We start from the raw sequence: 13,039 nt of genomic DNA on the forward strand, positions 1-13,039 counted from the left end.
GTAGCTTCTATGGTAGCTATGTAAGTGTAATACAAGGCTTGGTGCCTGGGTTTGGATGGATTAGATGTCAGTCTTCCTTTGGTATGCAAGGGGCAGATGGAATTTAAAGTGTCATCAAACATCATGTAATAGTTCCACCATAGGAACTAAGGGTCAAAGGTAATTTTCGAGACTCAGGAGCTGGAGGATCACTGTGAGTGTGTGACACAATGAACGAGATGCACTTGGTGATTGTTTATATTTGTGGATTCGGCAATGCACAAGATAGGGGTAGCCAACTTAACATTCCCACACTCAAACACCTATACAGTCTTGGCAAGCGGTGCGTGCGTGTATATACATATATACCGTATTTGATAAATCTGGCCATTTGACATCGCTTTACACGATTCAATTCGATTATTTAATATTGAAATCTACCTAAAACTGGTGTAAAAAGTCAATATTTTAATGCTCTAGATTGTATAATTGTCTATTTTAATATTTATGTTGTTTTTTGAATTGTTGTCGATATAGTACGCTACCCCAATACCCGTTAGAAGGTATTAATAATAATAATAATAATAAATAATGAGTATTCTAATAACGTTATTGAGATTGTTAGTATAAGTATATAGAGTGTGTAGAAATATAAGCGTACTTTGGCGGATATTAGTAAGGTATTTATACTATTGCGAACCCCTTAGAATATTAGAAAACTTCCTATATAAGCGTTTGAGATATAGTGTATACTATATTACTTTTTATACTTTATTAATTGTAATTAATATTGTAAAGGAAGTTATAAACTTTCTTATATTAAAACCCGATTTATACTTTGACAAAATCTATACCTTTCTAGCTAATAAGTATAATGTATATATTTTAACCGAAATCGTACGGTAGTATCTTCGATAGGAGAAGTAAAAAAAAAAGCAATTCTATATAAAGGTATTATAATAATCCCCTATACTAGTAGCCGAATGGATATTAAAAATTTCTTTATTTATTATAAAAATATTTGTATTCTATAACGAGTTTAGTATAAATCAAAGGGACGGCGCTTATTATATTAGTTAAGTATTTTGTAGCGCTATTATAATAGTATTAAATAAGTTTATCTGTAGTACGTAGTATTACTACCTCCCAGCTATTATAGTAGATAGGTTATTCAATATACTAGTATTTAGAAGTGTAATAAATTTAGCCGGGGTTTAGGATTGGATAGTAAAATATTTACTCCCTAAAATAAATCTATTTCCTAGCTATAATAGTATTTTAGTAATAAATAACGTTAATTAGCACCCCTATACCAAATTCTAGTACGCGTACAATTAGAAGGGGGTTTCATTATAATATTTACTACTATACTCTCCCGAATTTAATTTTATTAAAGTATACTTTAGTAATTTTAAGTAGTAATTTAAAAGGGTATATTGTAACGAGGGTAGTAATAAGATATTAAACGACGACTTTATTATATTTTTTAAATGATTAGCGTAGAACGTAGAGTATAGAATATAATAGATCCGTAATTATTTTAAAAATATAAAATTAATAATAGATCGAATTAATAATATAAATAAAAATTATAGGGAATTGTATATTAACGAGCTAGTCGAATATAAAGAGACGGGTATTATATTAGGGCGGCGGTAAAGGGTGTAGAAGGGAGAGATAGATTTATATGTATTAAATTGAGTTATATACTAGAAATACTAAAAATACTAGAGGTACTAAAAGTACTAAAAGTATTAGAAGTACTAGAAATTGTATTTATTTATATAATAATACTAAAATATTAGAAACCCCCCTCTTTTGCTATAAATCGATTTGTATTATTATTATTACTCGCTAGGACTATTAATAATAGTATTGCCTATTATAAAAGCGAGAGCTCTAGTAATACTATATTTGAGTATAATTTTAAATTGGGAGTTTAGAGTATATACTAGTTAATTAAATTATAGTAATAGGGGTTAAAGGGTATATATACTATAGTTTAGCTATATTACTAATACTACGTATTTAGTTTTAAGGAAGTTTTTAATACTGTTTCTAAATACTACATAAAAGTTATAGGTAAATCTTAGCCTCGTAAACTACTTTACCGGCTATTCTTTGAGCGCGAATATATCGGAAGGTACTTCTTTATTTTGGAACTTATTCTTTAAAGCGATTAAAACTCTATATACTAGCCCCGCTTCAATTGATTTCTTAATATAGTAACGATAATAGAAGGATTTAAAAAATTCGGTAATAAGCTCTTTAACCGGTCAATTAAGTAGGGCGGGGGGTAGTAGTAATAAACGGAGACCGAAAATCGAAGGTACGGGCGGATATAGTATAAATAATTCTCCGGCCTCTATTAGGAATTCTCTAATCTCCTTACCCTCGTCTCTTTCACCCGCTACCAACGGCGGTACAATTAATAATAGTACTAGTAGTTAAGTAGAGACTATAGTTACTATAGAGATAGAAGGAGGGTTAGTACATTTAGTAGCGAGAATTTCGTAGTTGGTTGGGTACTTATAAAATATAGTAGTAAAATATTCTAAGGGTATATACGAATTAATAGTTATTACTTTACTTAATAGAGGGAGAGCGTCCGCTATATTATTATAATTAGAGCTGCTTATAATTACTAAGTTAGTTATAGAGCCGTTAGTAGTATAAGAAGGTAGTTGGATTTAGGGAAATTAAAAGTAGGGAGGGAAGTACTAGTAGGGTAATAGGTATAGCGGGTATAGAGGATAAGGGTATAGCTAGTATAGACCTTTAAAATTATTCCTCCTTAGTATAATTTGTAGTAGATTGTTTATAATTTTTATATTTGTACTATTATTACTATTGTTACTATTATTAATATTATTAATAATATTAATATTAACTAATAAACTATCGCCTCCTCCCTTACATTTATTGCTATTACTAGTATTAATAAAGGCGGTTATTATTTTATTCCCTAATATTTTTCGTATTAAATTATTGGGCGGGTTAATTATTGTAGCCTTCCCTAATAAGATTGCGCGTACTTACTTACTAATATTTTTAACATTAAAGTTATAATAAGTTATATTCCCGTCGATAATATAGTATATTTAGTATTTAATAGTTTTATTATAATTCTTATATTTATAATTAAGACTATACGCCTATAATTATACCAACTCCTAATATATAGTACTATATAGCTTTAACCTTATACGCTCCTTTCGTTACTAATCCTCCTCCAAATTTTTCTCAACCTCTACCAGTATAGTATTTATTATAATATACTTAAATTTTTTAGTACTAATTAGAGTCCGTAACTTTTAGAATTATAGTGTTTTAGCTATTTATAGGGTTAGGGTAATAAAAAGATTAATTAAATTACGAGAGGGGGTAGGGGTAGAGGGTATATTACTATAGAAGGATAGGGTAGTGGGGATTTTATTAGCGGGCGGCTTAGTTAATCGAAATTTGAATAATATAGTAAAATAGTAGTGCTAATTTGGGGTGGTTCGTTCTTTTTTGCTTTTTCTTTATTTTCGCTTTAGGCTCCTTGCTCTAGTATGGAATCCCTCAGGAGTAGATAAGTAGAGGTATTAGGGTCTTAGTCTATAATCTACTAGGGAGCAGATCTATTGTATTAATTAAGAGGTACCCTATTAATATAATAATTAAAAGGATATAAGGAGGAGATCCCAAGCTAGGAGTAAGGAAGGAGGGACGGGAATTTAAAACTAAATAATATTCTTTCTCGGAAATAGATTAAAGAATCCCACTCTAGACTATAGAATTATTATTAAATATCCTAGTACTAGTAAGCCCTAATATCCCTTCTAGAGGAAGACCAATTTCTAAATCTACTCCTCCATTTTAAGGCTCGATAAGGGGAGCCTCGCTCTCCTCTTTGAGCTTTAGAGGTGGTTAATAAGCTGTAGTTTTGCTACTCTATCTCAATCCCTAAGAACGAAGGCTATAACCAACTCCAAATCCGCTCCTCTCTATATTTTAGTATAGTAGGGTACTTTTCGTATTGGTATAGTTTTTACTCTATTTCAGTACTAGCTAGTATAGTGGAGGCACGATTTTATAACGGTCTTATACTCAATATCATTGTACCTATTAAAGAAATTCTTCCTAGAAATAATTTTATTATAGATAGTAACCCAAGCGCAATAGTTATTATAAATAGTAGCAGTATAACTAATATTATATAAGACAATTAGCTGTTTTATCCCTACGGCCGTATTATTATTAATAATCTCTTGTACGTAATTTTATTATAGTTATTTAATTTCGCTGAGTAAGGTCGTTCTAAACTGCTAATTATAGAGTTCGTTATTATTTTATTTAACTTCTACTTCTCTAAATATATTACGTTCTTTAATAGGAGGTAGTTTATTATAGTTAATAGTAATATACGAACCAATTATATTAAATTAAACTTATATTAACCGGGGGTATTTAGGAAGCGGTAGCAGTATTAAAATAATCGGTTTACGAATATAGAGCTGGGCTGGTAGCGCTAAGGTAATTAATTTAATTAGGGAGGCTATTTCACCGTTATTATTACCTAATAAATAAATAAGGTATTGAAAACCCGCTTCTTAGGGGTAAGGTGGACGGAGAGCTATTGCTCAACTTCGTTATTATCGTTAGAATCTTTATTACTATTAGAAATATTAATAAGGGTAGTAAGTTGAAGTTAAGGAGGGGACGAAGGCGGCTTTAGCATTAGGTCTTTAGTAATTATAGCCGCAGTTAGGGCCTTTCCCTTCTTTTTAACGGCGGCCTTTTTAGGAATAGCTTTAATAGGAGTAACTTTCTTCTTAAAAATAATTTTAGGGATAATTTTAATAAATTATTTAGCTTTATAGTTCTTCTTTTTAGGCTGGGAGGAGGCGCGTTATAGAATTATTAGGCTAGGATTTTCCTTATTTTAATTATTATTAAAGTAGACTATTAGCGCGCCGTTTCGAGTACAAGACCGTTTTACGCCAGTGGATTTCGAATTAAAGATCGTTTTGGGAGGTATTATCGTGATGGATTTAATTAATTATTAGTATCTTAATTATTTTGCACATTGAAATAGCTTTAATTTAATATAGAAATTGTTGTCAAATAATAGATTTTGATAAAGTTGTGCAATATAGAAGTGCGGTGTGTGTGTGTGTGTGTGTGCACGCACGCACCGCTTGCCAAGACTGCACAGGTGTTTGAGTGTGGGAACATCTACTAGATGGGCAGCAGAGTTGCCAGTGGGGAAACAGATAGGAACTGACCTTCGATCCTCAGCGTTCTACCTCCGCCGCCCGAGAGAATGAGGTGTGCAGTAGCGAATTCCCCTCTTCCAAATAAAAGAAAAAGAAGAAAAAACAAGGAAATTAAGGGATGGTCCCTCGCGAATCGAGCACGGAAGGTGCCCTGACTGCAAACCGGAAAGAAGTTTAGGGAAGCCGTGCCCTATCTGCGCAGCCAGAACACGCCAGTTACAGCACTACTGCAAAGCCAAACGACCCTGTCGATTGCCACCTATCTCACCCGCCGTTGAACAAAACTTCCACTTTCAATTAATCTTCCCAACACCGTCCCTAAGGTTCCGAAAAGCTGTAACCAAGGATTTCTCTGCACCATTTGAAAGATATGGTTGATTATCAGTCAAATACATCACATCACCCTCCTATCATGCCAAGCCAGTCATTGATCCAAACCCCATCCCTGATTCTGGCTTTCATAGCTCCAGCACAGCTTCACGGCCCTTCACCATCTCGTCACACTCTTCCAGAATTGTATCCAAGTGATCTAGAACATCATCATACTGCTCTTCCACTTCGAAAAGAATCTTGATCAAAGATTCGCTCCGCTCCCAACACTTAAAACGCAACCCAACATGCGTCAATTCATCGAAAATGCTTTCATCTTGCCCAATCACCTTACGGAACCTGTACAACCAGTCTTGGTGTTTGATAATCCTCTCCCTAGCCTTGCGAATGGCCTCCTGGACTGCTTTCTCCTCCTTGACCATTTTCTCCACGACGTGGGTCAAGTAGTCACCAAATATCTCGTTGACCTCATGACTGGTCTTCGGATCAGCGGCATCGGGATCTTCAGCGACGCTACCCGCCTGCGTGAGACGCTTGCTCTCCTCTACTACCTCCTGCAAGCGCAGCTTGAGAGATGCTGGCATGGATGTTTCTTCATCTATAATCTCCATGGAGCTGCGCTCAGCGCACTCTTTGCTTTCTTCGGCCGTGGTGGTCTCAAGAACACCAGCCGGCAGCTTTGCTTCGCTCAACTGAAGCTTGAGCCCCTCTACCAGCTCCACGTTGCTCTGAACTCCGTTGTGCAGCTCGCCCAGGGTAGAGATGACTGAGTTCTCGACAGCAGATAATCTTCCTTTGATGGAGTGGTCGAGGGCAGCAATCTTGTCGACAATCTGGGAGACTGCGGTTTCAGTGGTGGTGGACTGACCCGAAACAAAACCTTTCAGGACATTGTTCTCTGACATACAAGCAGCAAGTGCAGCGTCCACCCTGCTCAAATGCAGCTTGGTCATCGCGAGCGATGAATTCAGAAGCTTCCTCTCCGTTTCGCTGGACGCCTTCTCCTTCATTGCCAAGTGCAGCTTGTGCTTCGTGTCCTCGAGCTCTGTTTGTAGAGCAGCCTGTGCAGATGCGCGAGCACCAATCTCATTGTTTGCGTCTTGAAGTATCTGCTTGGTGAACTCAAGTTCCGAAGCCACAGTGGTACTCGTTTTCCGGGAATTGTGCAGCATGTTTTCCACCGCAAGCAATCGCTGCTTGGTGGTTTCGAGGCATTCGCCCTGAAGAGACATTTCTGCCCGGCTCTTGCACAACTCACGCTCCTTAGCCCCGAGCTCCGATTCGAGGGCGGCTCGTACAAATTTGATGCCCTCGAGCTCCTTTTGGAGAGCATCCCGTGCATGTTGAGCAGAAATGGCCTCCTCAGTCGCCTTGTGCAGCTGGTGTCCAGTGGTATGGAAGGCCAAAACCATGTCGGTGTTGGCTTCTTTCATCGAAGCAATCTTTCTCTGGGCAGCCTCGAGGCTCTCGTTTGCCTTTTGCAGCTTTTCGGCTTCTTGCTCCCTCGCCTTCTCCTCCATTTCCACCTTGATCTTTGCCATACGCAGCTCTTGCTTGACGTCTTCCAGCTCCGCTTTCAACTTCTCGTTCTCCGCTGCCAACATGGTGTTTTCCATCTTAGGCACGTTTGCCTCTGCCGACTTCGGAACGGTTTGTTGCTCGCTCGAGGTGCCCGCTACGCGAGCGTTCGTATCGCTGGGAGGCTTGAGTTGCATTCTGTCCTCGATCTGTAAGCGACACCCTCGTGAGCTTGTGGCTGGGCTGCAAGAGGAAGGTGCGGGCAAATGGAATACCTACTGCTTGCCGGAGGAATGCCGTCCGATGGGAAGAAAAGGGATGGGTTGAGCTGTGGCGTGCCTGACTTGAATTGTACACGAGATCTGACGAGCTTCGCGGTTGGTATTTGGAGACGATGGTTGTCCTGTCAATGAAATATAGTGGAAAGGACAGACGAGGAAGGGGAAAGAGAGAGAAGATTAAGAAGAGAGAAAGCAGATTAAGAAGAGAGAGAGCAGATTAAGAAGAGAGAGAGAGCAGATAAGTAGGTAGTGAGGGGAAATAAAGCAGCAACTTTTGTTGACTGAAACCTGGAAATTAATGTAGGGCAATCCGGGCACATTACCAACATTCCGCGCAGCTGCATAATCTGTAGCTTGAACATACCCTATATACCGCAATATCTCAAGATCTACGTATGTAAGACACTTCTCGTGTTAGGGTTCGTACCCATATATGTAATATGCATTCCCACTGCAGCGGGAATGGACTTCCCCAACTACTGTGCCATTGCCTCCAAGTATGGTATGCAGGAGAAACCCATCTGACCGTTTTCCCAACGCCGTGGTTCCGTTAGTTTCTACTGCAAGGACTCGGGCGGATGAAGTTTAGGTTCCCAGGAAATCAAGCATAGTCTGTAAGCATACTGCGCGAATATGTGCATTTTATGCCCACCTAAATAAGAGGAGGAGATGTGTTGCTACCCCGAAGTACTGTAAGTTCGATTTTCCTGATGCCCTGCCTTTTCCCTCCTTTCCTTTTTTCCTTCGAGGGCGCTAGAGGGTGGAGATATTCATTATTACCATTTTGCAAACAATTTCTGGTGGGCATGAATGTTGCAGTATGCTTACAGATTATGCCTGACTTCCAGGGAACCTAAAAACCATCCGCCTGATTCTTTGCAGTACCATGTTTTCTCTTGGTTCTTGGATTGCTTACCGTATAATTTCGGGGCACTGGGTTTTAGGTTCCTTGGAAATCAAGCATAAACTGTAAGCATACCGCACGAATATGTGCTTTTTATGCCCGGGAAAAATAGTGGGGGTGACAGCTCAAGAGCCCGGAGGAGTGTATACTTAATTCTTACAATGTCCTGCCTTTTCCTACCTATCTTTCAAAGGGCGCTGGAGGGTGGAGATATCGACAATCACCGTCTTGCATGCGATTTCTGATGGGCATCAAAGTTGCAGTACGCTTACGAATTATGTCTGATTTCCAGGGAACCTAAAACCCAGTGCCCCGAAATTATACGGTAGGTAGGTTTAGACGTGCGCGAAAGAATCTCTGGCTCGTGATAACCATCTCTCGGTGCCGCTGGCCTCAGGGAGTCCTCGTCTCAAATCTAATTTGGCTGAAGAGTGAGGTTTGTAACAACCCTTTTGATACTTTGGCGATTATACCCTCCTTGAAATACACGAAGGATTTCAGGCCCTTGTCTTGAACCCTTCATTGCCAGTGATATATGTTCCACAATAAGCTGTGGCATCAGGATCATTTCACACCTCACAAGCCTACCAATCCTCGAGATCTGCCCTCCCATTTCGCTAACCGGTGAAACTAGAAGCCCCTCCAAACCAGGTATTCATAGCGGCCAGCGTAGGTTAAGGCCAACTTCGAAGCTGTACGAAGCTCAAGGACAGGCAGATATCCCACAAACCGCTCCATAACCATCCACACAAAGATTCTGAGCCTCAACATCCATACAAGATTGCATCAAACAAATGAGCTGATATCTGCAAAGTGGTTGGTCTGTAAAGTAAGTTACTGGAGCCAATGAGTTTAACAGTGGAAGAGCTATGGAGATGTGTTAACTCACCTCATGTGTAGAGCATCTCAAAAAAGACTACCGACCGAAGCCCTGGTGCGGCGAAGATCCCGTCTGAATTCCCGGACAAATTCGACAAACTCCCCATCCATCTCCCTCGTGATCTCCGCCAGTATTAACCCCTCTTCAAGCACGTCATGGTTGTTGAAGATACCAGATATGAGACCGTCCTTCACCCCACAGAAGTTGGAGGCAGCAAGTAGGCGGATAATTGACCAGGTCTTTCGAAACTGGCCTTCGATCTTCCTAAGACGGTCTCTGTAGCTGTGAATCTTGAACTGCATCTCCTCATCTTTCTGCTCCAAAGCCTCATTCTTCTTCCTGATAACAGCCTCGAGGATGGTTGTGCGACTATCAACTGCTCGCAGCTTGTTTTCCGCCCTGATGCGAAGACTCTCAGTGCCATTCAGCAAGTCTTGGTGGTTGCGCAGACTAGCTTTGAGCGACACATTGTCTGCTTCGAGTCGCTCGGTCATCTTCTGTTCTCTCTTGAGCGCATTCTCAGCCCGACGCAACTGTTGCTTTGTTCTGTCGATCTCTGTGCTCAAATGAGACTTGCTCTCCTCGGAAGAAGCAAGCTTGTCCTCGGCCTCCCGCAAAAGCTGTTTGGTGCGCTCGAGTTCTGCGTTCGCGCTCTGGAGTTTGTACGCGTCCTCGATCAACTTCGTGATGAAGTCACCCAAGTGGGGCAATGAGGAGGACTGGAAGCCATTCTTGGTGCCGTTATGGAAAGGTTGAGAAGGAAGCAACGGGCTTTCAGTGGTAAGCTTGGTCGCCGCCCAAGAAGGGTCGGCTGAATTCTCTTCCATGGTAATTGAGGACCATCGAAAATTCGAAATGGAAAGTGCAGAGCCTAGATCGTGCCTGTCGCGATGCTCCGAAGTGTTGCGCTTGAGGGAAGAGGACTGAGAAACCAGGGCTGCGGCGAAAAGGTAAGTAGCGGAAGGGAGCCACGGGGAACTGAATGGAAAGCCCAGTGAATGGGAAAATGGCCACAGCAGGTTGTGTCTTAAGGTGTAAGATGACTAACACGTCCATGTGACCATGTGAACCTGTGAAAATGACACTCGGAGGAGGGTGAAATGATAAACCAGTCTTGGTGATTTTACGAAAGAACTTGAACCTCAGCGCACTCCGAGCCTAGGTAACATCCGCGCATCCTACGTCTTGACGCTATGGAGACCATTTCAGACCATATTGTGACTTCATGCACGTAAACCAATATCTACAGTATTTACAAGCAGGCCTCTACCAACTGGGACCAGCTTTCCATTTATAGATCTTGAAAGGCCGTGTTGTGGCCGTGTGTTTGCAGAAGCTGGTGCTGCGTATGCAATTCCGGATATCAAGCCAAGTAGGACCACGTACCGATAAGACAAGCATAGCATAAACCTTCTCATATACGAAGTTCTGTGGGTACTATAGTTTGTGGTTGAAGCAATCAAGTTTACACCTTGAAACTTGGGATGCGCGCAAGTTTGGCTGGGAGTGCGCTGATGCTTTATCAAGTTAGGGAAGTTTCCATTATCTGGGAGGTGCTGCCTTCCACCCACTGCCATCTTTATGCAGTTCCCACACTCAATCGCCTATGCAGTCTTGGCGGGGTGTGTGCGTGCACACACACACACACACACACCGCATTTAACAAATCTAGCCATTTGACATTGCTTTACACAACTCAACTCAATCGTTTAATATTAAAATCCAGCCAAAACTAGTACAAAAAGTCAATATTTTAATACTCTAAATCATATAATTATCTATTTTAATATTTATATTATCTTTTAAACCGTTATCGATATAGTACGCTACCCCAATACCCGCTAGAAGGTATTGATAATAATAATGCTGGTAAATAATGAGCATCCTAATAACATTGTTAAAATTATTAGTATAAGCGTAAAGAGTACGTAGAAGTATAAACGTACTTTAACGGATATTAATAAAGTATTTCTACTATCGTAAGCCTCTTAAAATATTAAAAAACTTCTTATATAGGTATTTAAAGTATAGTATATACTATATTACTCCCTATATTTTATTAACTATAATTAATATTATAAAGGAAATTATAAACCTCTTTATACTAAAACCCAATTTATACCTCAATAAAATTTGTACCTTTCTAACTAATAAATATAACGTATACATTTCAACCGAAACTATACAGTAGTATCTTCGAAAGGAGAAATAGAAGAAGAAGCGACTCTATATAAAAATATTATAGTAATTTCCTATACTAATAGCTGAATAAATATTAAAAATCTCTTTATTTATTATGGAAATATTCGTATTTTATAACGAATCTAGTATAAATTAAAGGGACGGCGCTCGTCGTACTAACTAAGCACCCCACAGCGCTATTATAATAGTATTAAGCAAATTTATTAGGATGCCAAAGGATTACCGCCTCAGATACCGGAAACCGGCTAGTATAGGCACGGAAGGAGACTCGGAACTGCCGGGGACGGAATACTACAACGCCGTAATGCCAACGCTCTCTATCGTCTTACTAAATTCTTACCTAGGAGTATTAGGACGACCGACGCCTCCCTTCGCCTTACTAATCTCTAATTCGAAAGTATTAAGATATTCGATAAAATAAAATCACGAGGGGGATGTTCCAGCGCCGCATTATAGTAGTATACTAATTTAAAGCTCTATAACTACTAGCTACGTTAGAATAGAGTTTATACGAATATAAAAATAATTCGAATAGGCGTTCTTTATAATAATTAATAATTATTAATATATTTTTAAATTACCATCTAACTTACTATCCCCTACGTATAGCCTCGATTGTAGTTACTTTAGCCTACTTTTCCCTTACGTCCTAATAAATTAATAATTCTTCTTTTAGGAATTGAATTAATACTATTAAAACATATATATATAGCGGTCGGTTCATTTCCCGTACTGCCGAGGCAACTCTTCGTCCCTCTTATATAGTTACCCCTTTAACTACTACTATTAAAGTCCTATAACCTCTTCCGCCCTTATTATAATAGTACTAACCTACTATAAAGTCTATTAAATAAAAATTCCCCCCCTACGCCGCCCTAGGTTTCTTATTAATACTTTTAATTTATTAAAACTAATAAATTTATATATAAGTAATAGTTATTCGAATTTTGGTTTACTACTATTAAACTCCTCCTAAATTACCTTCCGTCGTATATATTTTAGTAGGATTAATTCGTATTCATAGGCCTTTCCAAATAAAATTTTATTAGTAACTACCCTCCTATCCCTACTGGCTTTTACTATTAAAATTACCTCTTTTATAATTTAAATTTGTATCTTTACTATATTTTCCCCTATTACCCCCTCTCTTATAATTATTACTACGGCTATTCCCCTACTACTAATAGCCCTACCCGCCCATATTAAGTATTATTTTAAATATAATATTATTAAATTTATAGGTAAGAATTTCTTTTAATTTTGAAATTACTTTTATAATATTAATATGTACTTTTACGAATATTCCTATACTTTACTTTTTTTCGCTATTAATTATATTAAAAGTAATTTTAGTAATATTTAAATTAAATATATACTAGCCCTTTAGGATAAGCCCAGTTATAATATTATTCGTAATACGCTAATATAGAACGACCTTCGTACTTTTTTAAAAATAGAATATAATAGTAATACTTAAACTATTGAACGGTCCGCCTTCAATAAATTCGAATATATATAATAGAACGCCTCCGAAATAGTTTATAATTTCTATAATTATTACTATACTAAAGAATTCAACTTTTTTTATAATTAATTAAAATATATTTAGATTATTATATGGATTAACTAGTTACGCACTTTAGTCAAATAAGGCGTCCTTATAGTAGCTAGTATTAATATAATA

At 38.3% G+C, this 13,039-nt stretch overlaps 1 protein-coding gene across 1 annotated transcript; it reads right to left on the reverse strand.

Annotated features, from left to right (window-relative positions):
* Positions 1-5,698: 5,698 nt before the first annotated feature.
* On the reverse strand, positions 5,699-9,980 carry NEUTE1DRAFT_102779 (uncharacterized protein; the record flags this gene model as incomplete). Its single annotated transcript, XM_009854884.1, has 5 exons — positions 5,699-6,168; positions 6,238-7,286; positions 7,364-7,491; positions 7,697-7,734; positions 9,326-9,980. 5 exons carry the CDS (start codon positions 9,978-9,980, stop codon positions 5,699-5,701), a joined length of 2,340 nt encoding a protein of 779 aa, XP_009853186.1.
* Positions 9,981-13,039: the final 3,059 nt, after the last annotated feature.

Source organism: Neurospora tetrasperma (assembly GCF_000213175.1).
Source record: "Neurospora tetrasperma FGSC 2508 unplaced genomic scaffold NEUTE1scaffold_5, whole genome shotgun sequence".
Classification (NCBI taxonomy): domain Eukaryota; kingdom Fungi; phylum Ascomycota; class Sordariomycetes; order Sordariales; family Sordariaceae; genus Neurospora; species Neurospora tetrasperma.